Below are 12475 nucleotides of genomic sequence, written 5' to 3'. Positions count from 1 at the left end.
GAACGATCAGGCTTGGCCTGCTGACACACCTGACACTCCTGCACATAGTTGTGTACAGCCTGTTTGAGACCTTGCCATGCAAACAATTGCTTAATCCTCCTGTAAGTCACTGGTACACCAGAATGCCCCCCAACAGCAGAATTATGCATGGCAGAGATAAGCTTGTTATGCAATTCAGGCACTTGGCCAACCCAAATCCTATTATCAAACCTCAAAATACCATTCTTCTAAGAAAAACGTGGAACAGCAGTTGCATCCAAAATGAGCTTGGCAATAATAGACTGCACATAAGTATCATCAGTGTAGGAATCAGCTACCTGTTGCAACCACACAGGTGTACTGGAAGACATACTGAAGCATTCCTCAGAATGTACAATTCTGCGAGATAAGGCATGAGCCACTCTGTTGTCAGCCCCTTTCTTGTACACAATCTTATACTGGAGACCAAGAAGTCTGGTAAAAACCTTTTGCTGCCACTGGGTATGCAATCTCTGTTCAGACAGCTGCACCAAACTGTTCTGATAAGTGTAAATGATGAATTCCCCAAATTGCAGGTAATGCCTCCACTGTTGAACAACCTCCAAAATTGCCAAATACTCCTTCTCATAGGTAGACAGACCCCTAGATCTTGGGCCTAAAGCCTTACTGAGATAGGCTAATGGATGGCCTTTCTGAAGTAACACTGCTCCAATGCCTAAACCACTAGCATCAGTCTCTATGCAAAATGGTACTGCAAAATCAGGTAAAGCCAGCACTGGGGCCGAGCTAAGAGCCTTCTGTAGAGTCTGAAAGGATGCTCCTGGGTCCAAATGAACAATGCTCCTTTCTTTAGTAATTCAGTCAGTGGTTTAGCTATAATCCCAAAATGCCTGACAAACTTCCTATAATAACCAGCCAATCCTAAGAAACCCCATAACTCCTTGACATTAGATGGAACTGGCCACTCTAGAACTGCTGAAATCTTGACAGGGTCTGTAGAAACTCCTTGTGCACTAATGATATGTCCCAGATAAGTGACTTGCCTTTGAGCAAAGGTACATTTAGATAATTTCACCTTCCACTGATCTGCAGATAACAACTGAAGGACTAATCTGATGTGGTGCAAATGTTCTTCATAAGATTGGCTGTATATCAAAATATCATCAAAAAACACTAACACACATTTTCGTAGGAGAGATGCCAATGTAGTATTTATGGCCTTCTGGAAAGTGGCAGGACCTCCAGACAGGCCAAAAGCCATGACCCTGAATTCATAATGGCCAGAATGAGTCTGAAATGTTGTTTTATAGGCTTCTCCATCCTTGAGTCTAACTTGATGATAACCAGCAGTCAGGTCCAAACTGGTAAACCAACTGGCCTTGCCCAATTCATCCAAAAAATCATCTATCAAAGGTACAAGATACTTGCATTTAAGAGTGATGGCATTCAAGTGCCGAAAATCCACACAAAATCTCCAAGATTTGTCCTTCTTCTTGACCAACAGCACTGAAGAAGAAAATGGGCTGCTACTAGGTTGAATAATGACTTCCTTGAGCATATTCTGTACCTGCCTCTCAATCTCATCCTTAATGGCTGGAGGATACCTATAGGGTCTCACTGACACAGGTGTAGCTCCTTCCACCAAAGGAATAATATGATCAAAATCCCTGGAGGGGGGTAGGCCAGAAGGAATGGCAAATACCTCCTGGAATTCAGACAGCAGAGAGGTAATATCCTCAGGAAGATCCAATGGAACAGGAGTGTGATCAGATACCAGAATAGCACAGACTTCTACTACAGATCCCACAGGAAATTCAGGCAGCAGGCCTTGCAAAATTGCAGTGGTACCTTGGTAGGGAATAGCCATCCACTTTTGCTGCCAATGCACTTTCATAGGACTAAAAATTTCCAACCAATCCATACCTACAATGAGATCATAGTGGCTGAGAGGAATTATCTTCATGTCTGTCTGAAAACAGCATCCCAGGACCAGCCATTCAGCTTGCAACAATTGAGTAGTGCACTGCAAGTAGTTACCATTAGCAACTAGAATTCCAATAGGTGCAGGCAACTGAGAATGAACTGATAACTTAGATGCCACTGTAGAACTGATGAAGGTATGAGAGCTACCAGAGTCAATAAGAATAAGAATTGGCAACCCCTGAATGGAACCCTGGAATTTCATTGTTCGAGGACCTTCTGTACCTGACACAGCACTATCGGACAAGGCACAAAACAGCTGTTCAGAATGATGCTGAGAGGCCACCTCCTCATCAACTGGTTCCTCTTCAAGCTGGAGAAGATCAAACACTTCCTGGAGCACATGCAGCTGAACAGAGTCAGGACATTTGTGATCAGGATGCCATTTCTCATCACACTTAATACACAGCCCCTTGGCACGACGATAAGAACGCAGAGCAGCCAATTTATCATCATACGGCCTGCCACGAGTAGGTTCAGGAGCACGCCTGTCAGTTGCAGGAACTGTGGCACTGATCTTGTCTGGTGCCGGAGGCAAAGGCAATGGCAGAGGTGTCTTGGCCGGTTGACGAGCAGCCGAAGAAAACAGAAACGGCCGAACATGGGTTTGCCGATCACGATCCAGGACCTCCTCCTGCAACAGAGCAAGAACACAAGCAGTATCTACATCGGGAGGACGCTGAATTACTACAGCAGAGCGAATTTCACTTTTCAACCCATCCACAAAACGAGTGGTGTAGTCAGCGCTGGTCGCGCTTTTTTCTTTTTTATATTTTAAAAAAATCAAAATTTCAAAAATATATGTTCGTTTTGAAAATTTTCAAAAATACTCCCCGGTCCCCCATAGGGCGACAGGCCCTAAGTGTAATTTTTTTTCTTTAAATTTGCAACGAGGTCCCTAAAAAAGGGGCCTGTCGCCCACCCCAGGGGCGACAGGGGCCTGTCGCCCGTTGGGGGGGGCGACAGGGTCCCCTCCCCCCTATATAAGCCCTGGCCGCCATTCCCGTTGTCATTTGAGGCTAAAAATTCAGGAAAAAAGAGAGGGGTGAGGAGAAGAAAAGCGGCGAAGCTCTGCCGAATTGCGTACTTGTGATCTACCGGTAACTTCCGTATGAATCCATTGATATTGTATAACAATTTAATTTAATTAGCGGATTAGCTGAATTAGATTTGGTGCTTTAGAACACTCGTTTAGTATTACAATTTCAGTACTATTACAGACTTGTTTTTAAATTAATTATGAATTAGAATAGAATTATGAAAGTACCTTATTGATATTGCAGCATAAGGCAATGACTGCCTCCAATTGTGGAGGATTTTCATGGACCGAAGAAAAATCTAGTATAATACTTGATATCATGACCCATCTTGTTATCAGTAAGAAGTTGGATCCGTTAGAGGATGGTACGATAGAGATGGTGTTGTCCAAAGTAGTAGAGTTTAAAGATTTCACATTATTTCGAGGTATTACGACGCAAGATATAAAGGGATACCTGCTAGAACGTCGGAAGATATACATGAGAGTATGTGAACTTGCGAATCATTCTAATATCATTGGATTCTTACAAAGTTCTTGTAAGATATGGATGCGGCCAGAGGTGCATGAGATGCACATTAAAGTAACTCTCATTCAGTTGTAATCTCGTCCGTCATTTCGAATCCATATTTATGAAACAGTAACATTATTTTTTTAATTATATGCTAGGATTACCCCGAGAACACGGAGTTGATTAACAAAACGATACCAAATTTCCGTAAATTGGTATGTATCTTTGGTGGAATTATGCCGCAAACTAGACGAAGGAGCTGGATAAGATCTTCGGGTGATAGTACTTGGCCTGCGCAAGAACAGATGCTCGGAGGTTCGTCGAGTCATGCTTCAGCACCTCAACCACCAACTTGTGTTAACTGAGATGACGACATGGATGACTTCATGCCCCCCCAAACCATGGCCTCCAACACATGATGTTCCTCCCCCTTTACATGAACCTAGAATCAGAAAAGAGACAAAGAGAAAGGCAAGAGGTTCGTCAAGTCATGTTGCACCACCTGCAGCACAAACTTGTGTTAACTGGGATGACGACATGGATGACTTCATGCCCCCCAAACCATGACCTCCAACACATGATGTTCCTCCCCCTGTACATGAACGTAGATCCAGAAAAGAGAGAAAGGGAAAGGCAAGAGGTTCGTCGAGCAATACTACACCACCTGCAGCACCACCATCTGTCAACTGGGATGACGACCTAGATGATTTCATGTCATGATCTATAACATATGATGTTCATCGGTTTAAGATGTATTCGCATTTAGTATTGTTAATGTTGTATTATACTTGTATGTATGTCTCGTACCTAACTTTGCATTCACTGGACATGTACATAATGTCGAGTTTGAATCGTACTTAGTCGTAATGGAGCATCGAAGTATAAACATACCATCTATTGTATGTAATGGAAAATACGAGAGTGATCAGAGGCGAACATTGAAGTGTATAAATAAGCGGTCCACAGCTATCTCATTACAAATAAATATCAGAGATACAAACATCAGATATAACTAACCACCCCTAGGGTGTCGGACCCTCTTAGCCCTCTGCTGGGCACGGACATGGCCCTGGGAGCTTTTCATGTCACTAGAATACTAAAAAGCACATATTTAATTAATATAACGATAAGAAATAAGAATTAAGAAATGCATTACATAATGTGAACCATCAAATTTTACATCATAATACAACGATAATGAAACACACATCACACATGCAGTGGCATGGCAGAACCCGTTGCAAACTACGGTAAACAGATTCCGGACTAAGCAGTCCTCACCATGTCTGCATTTTGGCCACGGTTCTCTACGATTATCGTATTGTCGAAGAGGAGTTTCATTGGTAAATTCACTCTTTTGCTGTGGCGGAAACTCAAACACTGGTTCCGGAAAGGAATCAGGTCCAAGAGGCCCCTCCCATATTATGGGGTCTCCCTTTATTCCCCCTTTTCCTTTCCCAAAACCGTAGTAATTCTTCTTGCTAGACCCACCTCCAGACACTTCTTGTAGTTGTGACCCAATGCTCCACATTGGCTGCAACGCTTTTGTGCCTTGTTTGCTTCGGACTCGTCCATACCATTCCGAATACGACGTGTCTGACGGCGGCCTTTGCCTTTCTCAGTGGCTGGATCAGGAATAAACATCTTATTCTCATTATCCTGAATGAAAGGCCCTACTATTCCAATCCCGTATATCTCATGTCCCCAGGTGGATACAGCTGCTTTCTTGCTGAAGTAAGGTGAAACAAATACTCCTAACTGCAACACAGACTCTGCACATGCCGCAATGAGATGGGAGCATGGCAAATGCAATAACTTAGGCTTCATGCAGGAGCAGAAGGCTTTGCCATCTACTGTAATCAAACTCTCATGTACCACCCTATCTCTACGGATACCACGACCAGTTCTATCCTTGCATAGAATCTCAAATCTATGCTCCATTGTACCTGTCGATATTATTTGGCCAACAAGCAGAGCCTCCATATGACCACATTCGCTCTCGAGGTCTAGAAATTTCCACGTTAATCAGAGAAAAAAAGAAAAATTAAAATTACCCACCACTGCCATTACAAAAAAATAGCCTAAAATATCCATATACATGTTTATAAATTACCCACCAGTGTCATTAAAATATATTTCTATTCATAAATATAAATGTATTCATCGCTTTGAAGGCCTAGAAATTCCTACGTTAATCGAAGAAATAAAAAAAAATTAAAATTACTCACCACTGCCGTTACGAAAAATTAGCCTAAATACACATATACATGTTTATAAATTATCCACGACTGCCATTAAAATATATTTCTATTTATAAATATAAATCTATTCATCGTTTTGCACGTCAAGCTACATATCGTGCATACCTATAGGATACTAGCTACACAAACAATTAACATATTTCACCACTCGCATATCTTATTATATTACCAAAATTCCAAATGCACCTTCACGATTATATACTATTAGTCAAAATAAACAAGATAATTCTAGGCTTTTCACTGTATTAGACTACCACCCTCTAAAGGTTTGTTACCGACATTGCTACAAAACACTACCGTACCTCACAATTAACACCAGAAGCTCAAAAAAATTAACACCACAAGCAGATCAAGAACGAGGACAATATCGATTGGGCTATGATTGGTGTAGTAAGCTCATCAGGTTTGAACATGAACATAGGTTGCTGAAATTCTGAATAGAATCTTGTGCTCTGCACTATGGAGATTTGTTGGCTTCTAACAAGCAAGAAACTTGGATCGATTGTTCCCCAACAGAAACTAGATCATGGAGGCATGGCGCCATGCAACAGACGACAGAGTTAAACATAGTAGCAATAGACGACCAAAAGTATCATAAAGTAGGGTAGCTAGCAAAAGAACAACTGAGTCAGTTGAACTGAGCAGTAGACAACATTACTGCAAGAGCTGGTAGATAAGAAATATGTTACTACTACTACAACGAATGGTGGTAACTAAGACCGAGAAGATAGACAGTCATGACAGGATTAGGACTGTGTACTTGCCATGCGGCCACATCACTGACAAAGAAAGATGTAGGCAAAATGAGGCACCAATGCACTAGCAGCAGAAAAACACTCTTGATTATTGAAGCAAGCAGAATATAATGAGAAAGATAAAAATCTATGAGTAATAATTAGATAAAAATATAAAATATATTTAGAATATCAATACTAGCCGCGTAAATGCGCGGGTCACCTCACTAGTTAGAATTATTCCACAAGCTTGGGAGCTGATTCAAGTGGCAGCCGCACAAGTACTCACGGATGTGGTGTGAATTGGAGTCCAAACCGTTTGCGATTTCGAATCTTTCTAGAAGTCGCCCCAGCTATATTTTTCATGCTCCGGCACTGCCCGCATGTCGCTGCAGCTAGCCAACCGAGCGCTGCTCAATCTTCAATATGTGCACCATTTTTTTTGCGAGAAAATACGTGCACCATTTGATAATATATACAATATACTTCGAACAAACAAATAGGAGCAATTGCATAATATGATGTGTAAAGGTAATGGTAACACGATAAAAAACATTGTTGAGTTTTCATATATTCATTATCAGTAATTGATTATATTTCTCGTACATGAGAAACGAAGCCATGGACTTAGAAACTATGCATTTTGCTCATAAAACAACTTCAACCTGATACATGATGATGTTGGATTTATTACCTAAAAGTTTGAGGCAATAATCCTCGAATCCAACAAGGCGTGTATGGAACCGAACGCCTCACATATACTCCCTCCTTCCCCGTTTATAAGGCATGGTGGAACATGACACGGTCTTCTAAACAACACTTTGACCATTTATTTATCATATATTATATCACTTTTGATTATAAACTTATAATCATTGTAAAATATATTTGATTATGAATCCAATCATATGAAATTTGCATTATAAAAATAAAAATTTAATAGTCAAATTATTGGTCAAAGATGACAAGGTTTGAATCTTGATATACGTGTATGCCTTATAAACAGGGAAGGAGGGAGTACATGCATTTGCATATAATGCAACTTGATTGGCAACAAGTTGCCCAACGCTTCCACTTTAGAGCTACTCAAATGATACGCCAATCCTCTTGATGTTCTATCGAAGAAGATAATCTCTTTGTAGGGACGAAATCCAAGGATTTGAGTAAATGCGTCGTGCTTTCCTTCCATATCATTAGTGTGTGGAATATTGTCATCATCGGAGTTCCATTCAAATTCTTCTTCCACCTGCTCTTCATCTTCGTCTTCACTTTCATCATCAGAGCTATCGTTTTCAAAAACCCAGGGTCCACGGTCACAGCTTAGACTTCGAAATGCAAGCTCCAGATCAGTGTCTTGTCTCCCTCGTCGATATAGTTCGACTCGAGGGGCTCGCCCTCTACTCCGGCGACGACGACTTCAGCCTTCGCCAGAGTAGACACGATTCGACTCCAGGGACCCGTCTTCTACCCTCTGCAACGACTGCTTCGGCCTTCGCTATCGTCGACAGTGTTCGGCTGGAAGGGGCTTGGCGTCGACTTCTTCGCAACCATGATGACGACGACTTCGACTACGACCCCGAAGAACCTTTGCGCCCTCCGCTACGAACCCCAGCCAAGAGGGGCTAGGGCGGGATCATGGAAGACTGGCAGAGCCTGGTGGGGAAGGCTTGCCCGGTGCTCGTGAGCGAAGACCCAGAGGTGTCACCGGCTTCGGCAAGACCAAAAGTTCTACTTCAACCACTTCAACTACATCGGCCACGCTGGAATAGTCTGAGGTTGCGGCAAGGCTCAACCGGCTCCGAAGATGTGAGCACCCAGGAGCCAAGGCTTCAAAGCCAACGAAGTTTCTACAGTCGTCATCAGCGAAGACTCGCTTCATCATCGACACTGAAGGCAGTCACCAGCTTGACTTCACGGTTGTGTGTGTGGGGCCCGCAAGATGTGCGTACTCTTTTCTCCATCTGTTTTGTCCCACATGATTTTTGGATAGAGTTTTTAGCGAGCGGAAAGTCGCAAGGGCTCACCCCATGGCCTAAGTCATAGATTGGTCTGGGCCACTTCTTGTATTTTCAGCTGAGGGGCTACTGGGGAATGGTCCAGCCCATCCTGTAAATGGGCCTATTGTGGCAGCCCAAGGACCTATTTATAAATCTTGTGCCCATCAGGGGGCCGGGGGTAAATTGACATCTCCTCCCCTCATATATATATATATAGTAGGCCCAAGGGGTCAAAGGGGACACTCTCTCCCTTTGGAGCATTTCTCACTCTCTCTCGTTTCCTCTCCTCTCGGCCGTCTTGGTGGAGTCTTTTCCCCAACAGTATAATTTTTTGATTTTAAATTCCCTAAAACTCCTTAATTAGGTTAGAGATAAAATGGGTCTCACCTGCTACTTAACATCGTTATAGCTTCAAATAGACGGTAGTATCAATTTAGAAACAAAGTTCACAACTAGTGCAAATAGAGAATTTGAACTTTGGAGGATCAAGAAAGGAATTAATAACTTTAATAGTGTCAACTAAGAAATTTTCTAAAATTTAAATCTGGCCCTGTTTGGATCACACCCCATAAATCCCGTAAACGTAAAAAAACATCACATCGAATGTTTCGACACATGCATGGAGTACTAAATGAAGTTTATTTACAAAACTTTATGCATGGATGGGCTGTAAATCGCGAGACGAATCTAATGAGCCTACTTAATACATGATTTGCAACAGTGATGCTACAGTAACCATCCACTAATTATTAATTAATGATGAATTAATTAGCATCATTAGATTCGTCTCGCGATTTACAACCCATTTGTGCAAAAAGTTTTATAAATAAACTTCATTTAATACTTCAAATTAACAAGATTCCAACGCAAAAAATTTTGCGCGTGGAACTAAATACGGCCTCTATCTAAATCTGAAATCTAAAAGCAGGCCAAAGGACCTCTAGCTAACTTGGTTAGGGGAACCCAGCGGCACTCCTCAGGTCCTGGGTTCGACTCCTCATGGGAGCGAATTTCAGGTTGAGATTAAAAAAATCCCCTCGCCTGCCTCATGTCCAAAGCACTGTGGAGCCCGGCCTAACTCACAAGGCGACGGGCCCCTGTGTACGGGTGGGGCAGGGGTTCGGGGATTTTCTTGGCCTGCTGTGAGAAAGTCATTCTACCTCTCAAAAAAATGCCGTGGGGGCGGTATTACCCCGCAAGTCAAGTTTTAAAAGTTGGAAAATATTTGTCGTCATATCCCTATCCCACCATTCGATTCCCTATAAATCCAAACACCAGTACACCACATGAGGATCTGCAGCTCCGGTGTTCGGCGGTGCCCGCTCGGATCCGACGCTCCGGCAAACCGATCTAGCGGCGGCCCGCTCGGATCCGCCACTTCGTGATGTGCTCCTGACACCGCGCCCCAAGTCATCTCTCTCCCGCTGCTATCGTCGGAGGTCGACTCCCTCTCTCTGACGTGCAAGCTCCGCCGTGTTGGGGCCCACGCATCAGTGGGACGAGTTCCTCTGCAGCACAGAAGAGAGGCACGTCCGCAGCCGCCATCCAACAGAATTCCTGTCTGTTTCCAACAATTGACAGACCAACAACTCCCCCACAAAACTGCAACCATCTTCAGAAATTCAGAAATCCGCAACTCTAGGGCTGCATTTAGTTCGCGAATTTTTTTGGATTTTAGTAATATAGCACTTTGTTATTATTTGGCAATTAATGTCCAATCATAGATTAATTAGCCTTAAAAGATTTGTCTCGTCATTTACAGTTAAACTATGTAACTAGTTATTTTTTAACTCCATTTAATACTTCATGCATGTGTCCAAAAATTTAATGTGATAGGTACTGTAGGAAAATTTTTGAGAACTAAACAGGACTAGGTCGCGGGTTCATGTTCTCGCATTCCGCCGCCCATGGCGTCGCCCTCGGCGCCGCTCTCCTTGCGGCCACACTCACCGCCGCCACGCTCGCCGCCCCCACCAAGCATCCAGTGTTTAGAAATAATTGTCTGTTGTTGTTACGGCAGCATTGCATAGATTTTATGTTTAATATTATCGATGAAAAAAATGTATAAGTGTTATGAACCTTAGTTCATTTGGGGGATAGGAAGAATAATCATTGCCAGTAAGATGGCCGGGCAAAGTTGGTGTGGAGGGAGACTAGAGTACTTGGGAGATTTGGACCGTTTGTTCTTATATAGATGGGCTGAGTTGACCCTTAAGAAACCAATCTCTAAATTGAAGGAAATAACCAATCTAATCTAATCTTTCCTAAACTAGATGAGTGCTACAGTACCGAGGATACTGTTCATACCAGCCCAGGCTGGGTCATCCTGGGCCCAACACCCAGACACTTCTCCCCCTTTCGGAGCAACTCGCCCACGAGCTGCCGCAGACCTACTTGGCGCGACCTAGGGTTAAGCCTTTTACATCTCGGCTTACCTTTGTAATTTAAAAAAATATGAAATAAATTTGAACTGCAACCACTACCAGATTTATGGGCTTTAGTACCGGCTGTAAACCCCCCTCTTAGTACCGGTTGTGACAACCAGTATTGTGTCTCCGGTGCTAATGGGGGATCCATTTAGTACCGGTTGTAAAAACTGGGGGAGCCTACTAAATGGGCACGCGGCCAGAAAAAAATCAAACCACAGGAGCCCCTCCGTGGGGTTCGAACTTGCGACCTTTAGCTTCGCGTGTATCTCCCCCTACCATCCCGCATGCGCATCACTTGTGACTGGATGGGATATGCTATCCTTTTGAAGTAACCACAGGAGAACTATTTAGTGCCGGGTCATAACACCACCCGTTACTAAATGACCATTTAGTACCGGATCATAACACCAACCAGTACTAAAATGCCACCATTTAGTACTGGGTGGTATTATGATCCGGTACTAAATGTCTGAGGACCTCCGAGTATCCCGGGGACCATTTAGTACCGGATTTTAACACCACCCGGTACTAAATGCCACCATTTAGTACCGGGTGGTGTTACAAACCGGCACTAAATGGTCTCAGGGGGCACTGTGCTATATAACCAGTACTAAATTGACATCAGTACCGGCTCAAAGCAACCAGTATTAATTGAACGTGGACGAATGCCACTTTTTCCAGTAGTGAACTATGTCCTCCTGGATCCCATGGGAAGAGCTTAACTGCTGACTGCCTGTGAGACGAAGAGGGGAAGATGTACCAACCCAGTACTGCACTGGGTACCACTAAGGCATGTGCCAGAACAACTGAGACGACCACCGCCGTCGGTGCGTGCTGCTGTGTTGCGCTGGTCGTTCGCCGCGCCGGGAGGCCCCATACCTAAACCTCTACTTCAATTGGAGCCGTAGGGCGCGTGGAGGCGAGCCCGAGTGATTGAACGCGCACTGCAGCGATGAGCTGAGTAGCATGCACATGTTTCACACCCCCCACCGGACAAGGAACCCTCGCCCTACTGCCTGTAGGCGCACCGTTGCCTGCTCCTCCGATGATGGCCACGAGATGGACCTGGAGACAACAACTAGGCGTTTCTCCCTACGGAGAGACTGCACCTTCCGGCGTGCCATGAGTCCACGCGCCACTGCTTGTAACCGCACCGCCACATTTTTACGCCGCAGCTCTCCTTCAACTTCAAGAGTAAAGGTTTGGATCTGTACACAACAATCTAGTATGTCGACACACAAATCCTTCATCGATGCTAATGGATCACTGGCAGTAGAAGCCATGGAATCAGATCGAAACTAAAGTTATCTGATACCAGATGTTATGAACCTTAGTTCATTTGGGGAAAGGGAGGATAACCATTGTCAGGAAGATGGCCGAGCAAAGTCGGCGTGGAGAGAAACTAGAGTACTTGGGAGATTTGGACTGTTTGTTCTTTCTTCATTGCTTGATTAAAAGAGATACAATCCCATTCTTATATAGATGGGCTGACTTGACTCTTAAGAAACCAATACCTAAATTGAAGGAAATAACCAATCTAATCTAATA

The 12475-nt window shown here is 43.6% G+C and overlaps 1 protein-coding gene across 1 annotated transcript; it reads right to left on the bottom strand.

Moving 5' to 3' along the window:
* Window positions 1-687: 687 nt before the first annotated feature.
* Window positions 688-11804, bottom strand: LOC120688829. Its single transcript, XM_039971196.1, has 3 exons — window positions 11711-11804; window positions 1858-2721; window positions 688-821 (listed from the first exon to the last, which is right to left on the bottom strand). The coding sequence occupies exons 1-3, from the start codon at window positions 11802-11804 to the stop codon at window positions 766-768; spliced, it is 1014 nt and encodes a 337-aa protein (XP_039827130.1). The 3' UTR covers window positions 688-765.
* Between the last annotated feature and the right edge of the window lie 671 nt (window positions 11805-12475).

Source organism: Panicum virgatum, chromosome 9N, assembly GCF_016808335.1.
Source record: "Panicum virgatum strain AP13 chromosome 9N, P.virgatum_v5, whole genome shotgun sequence".
Classification (NCBI taxonomy): Eukaryota; Viridiplantae; Streptophyta; class Magnoliopsida; order Poales; family Poaceae; genus Panicum; species Panicum virgatum.
Note: the sequence above shows the minus strand (reverse complement) of the source record. Positions and strands in the feature narration are given on the sequence as shown.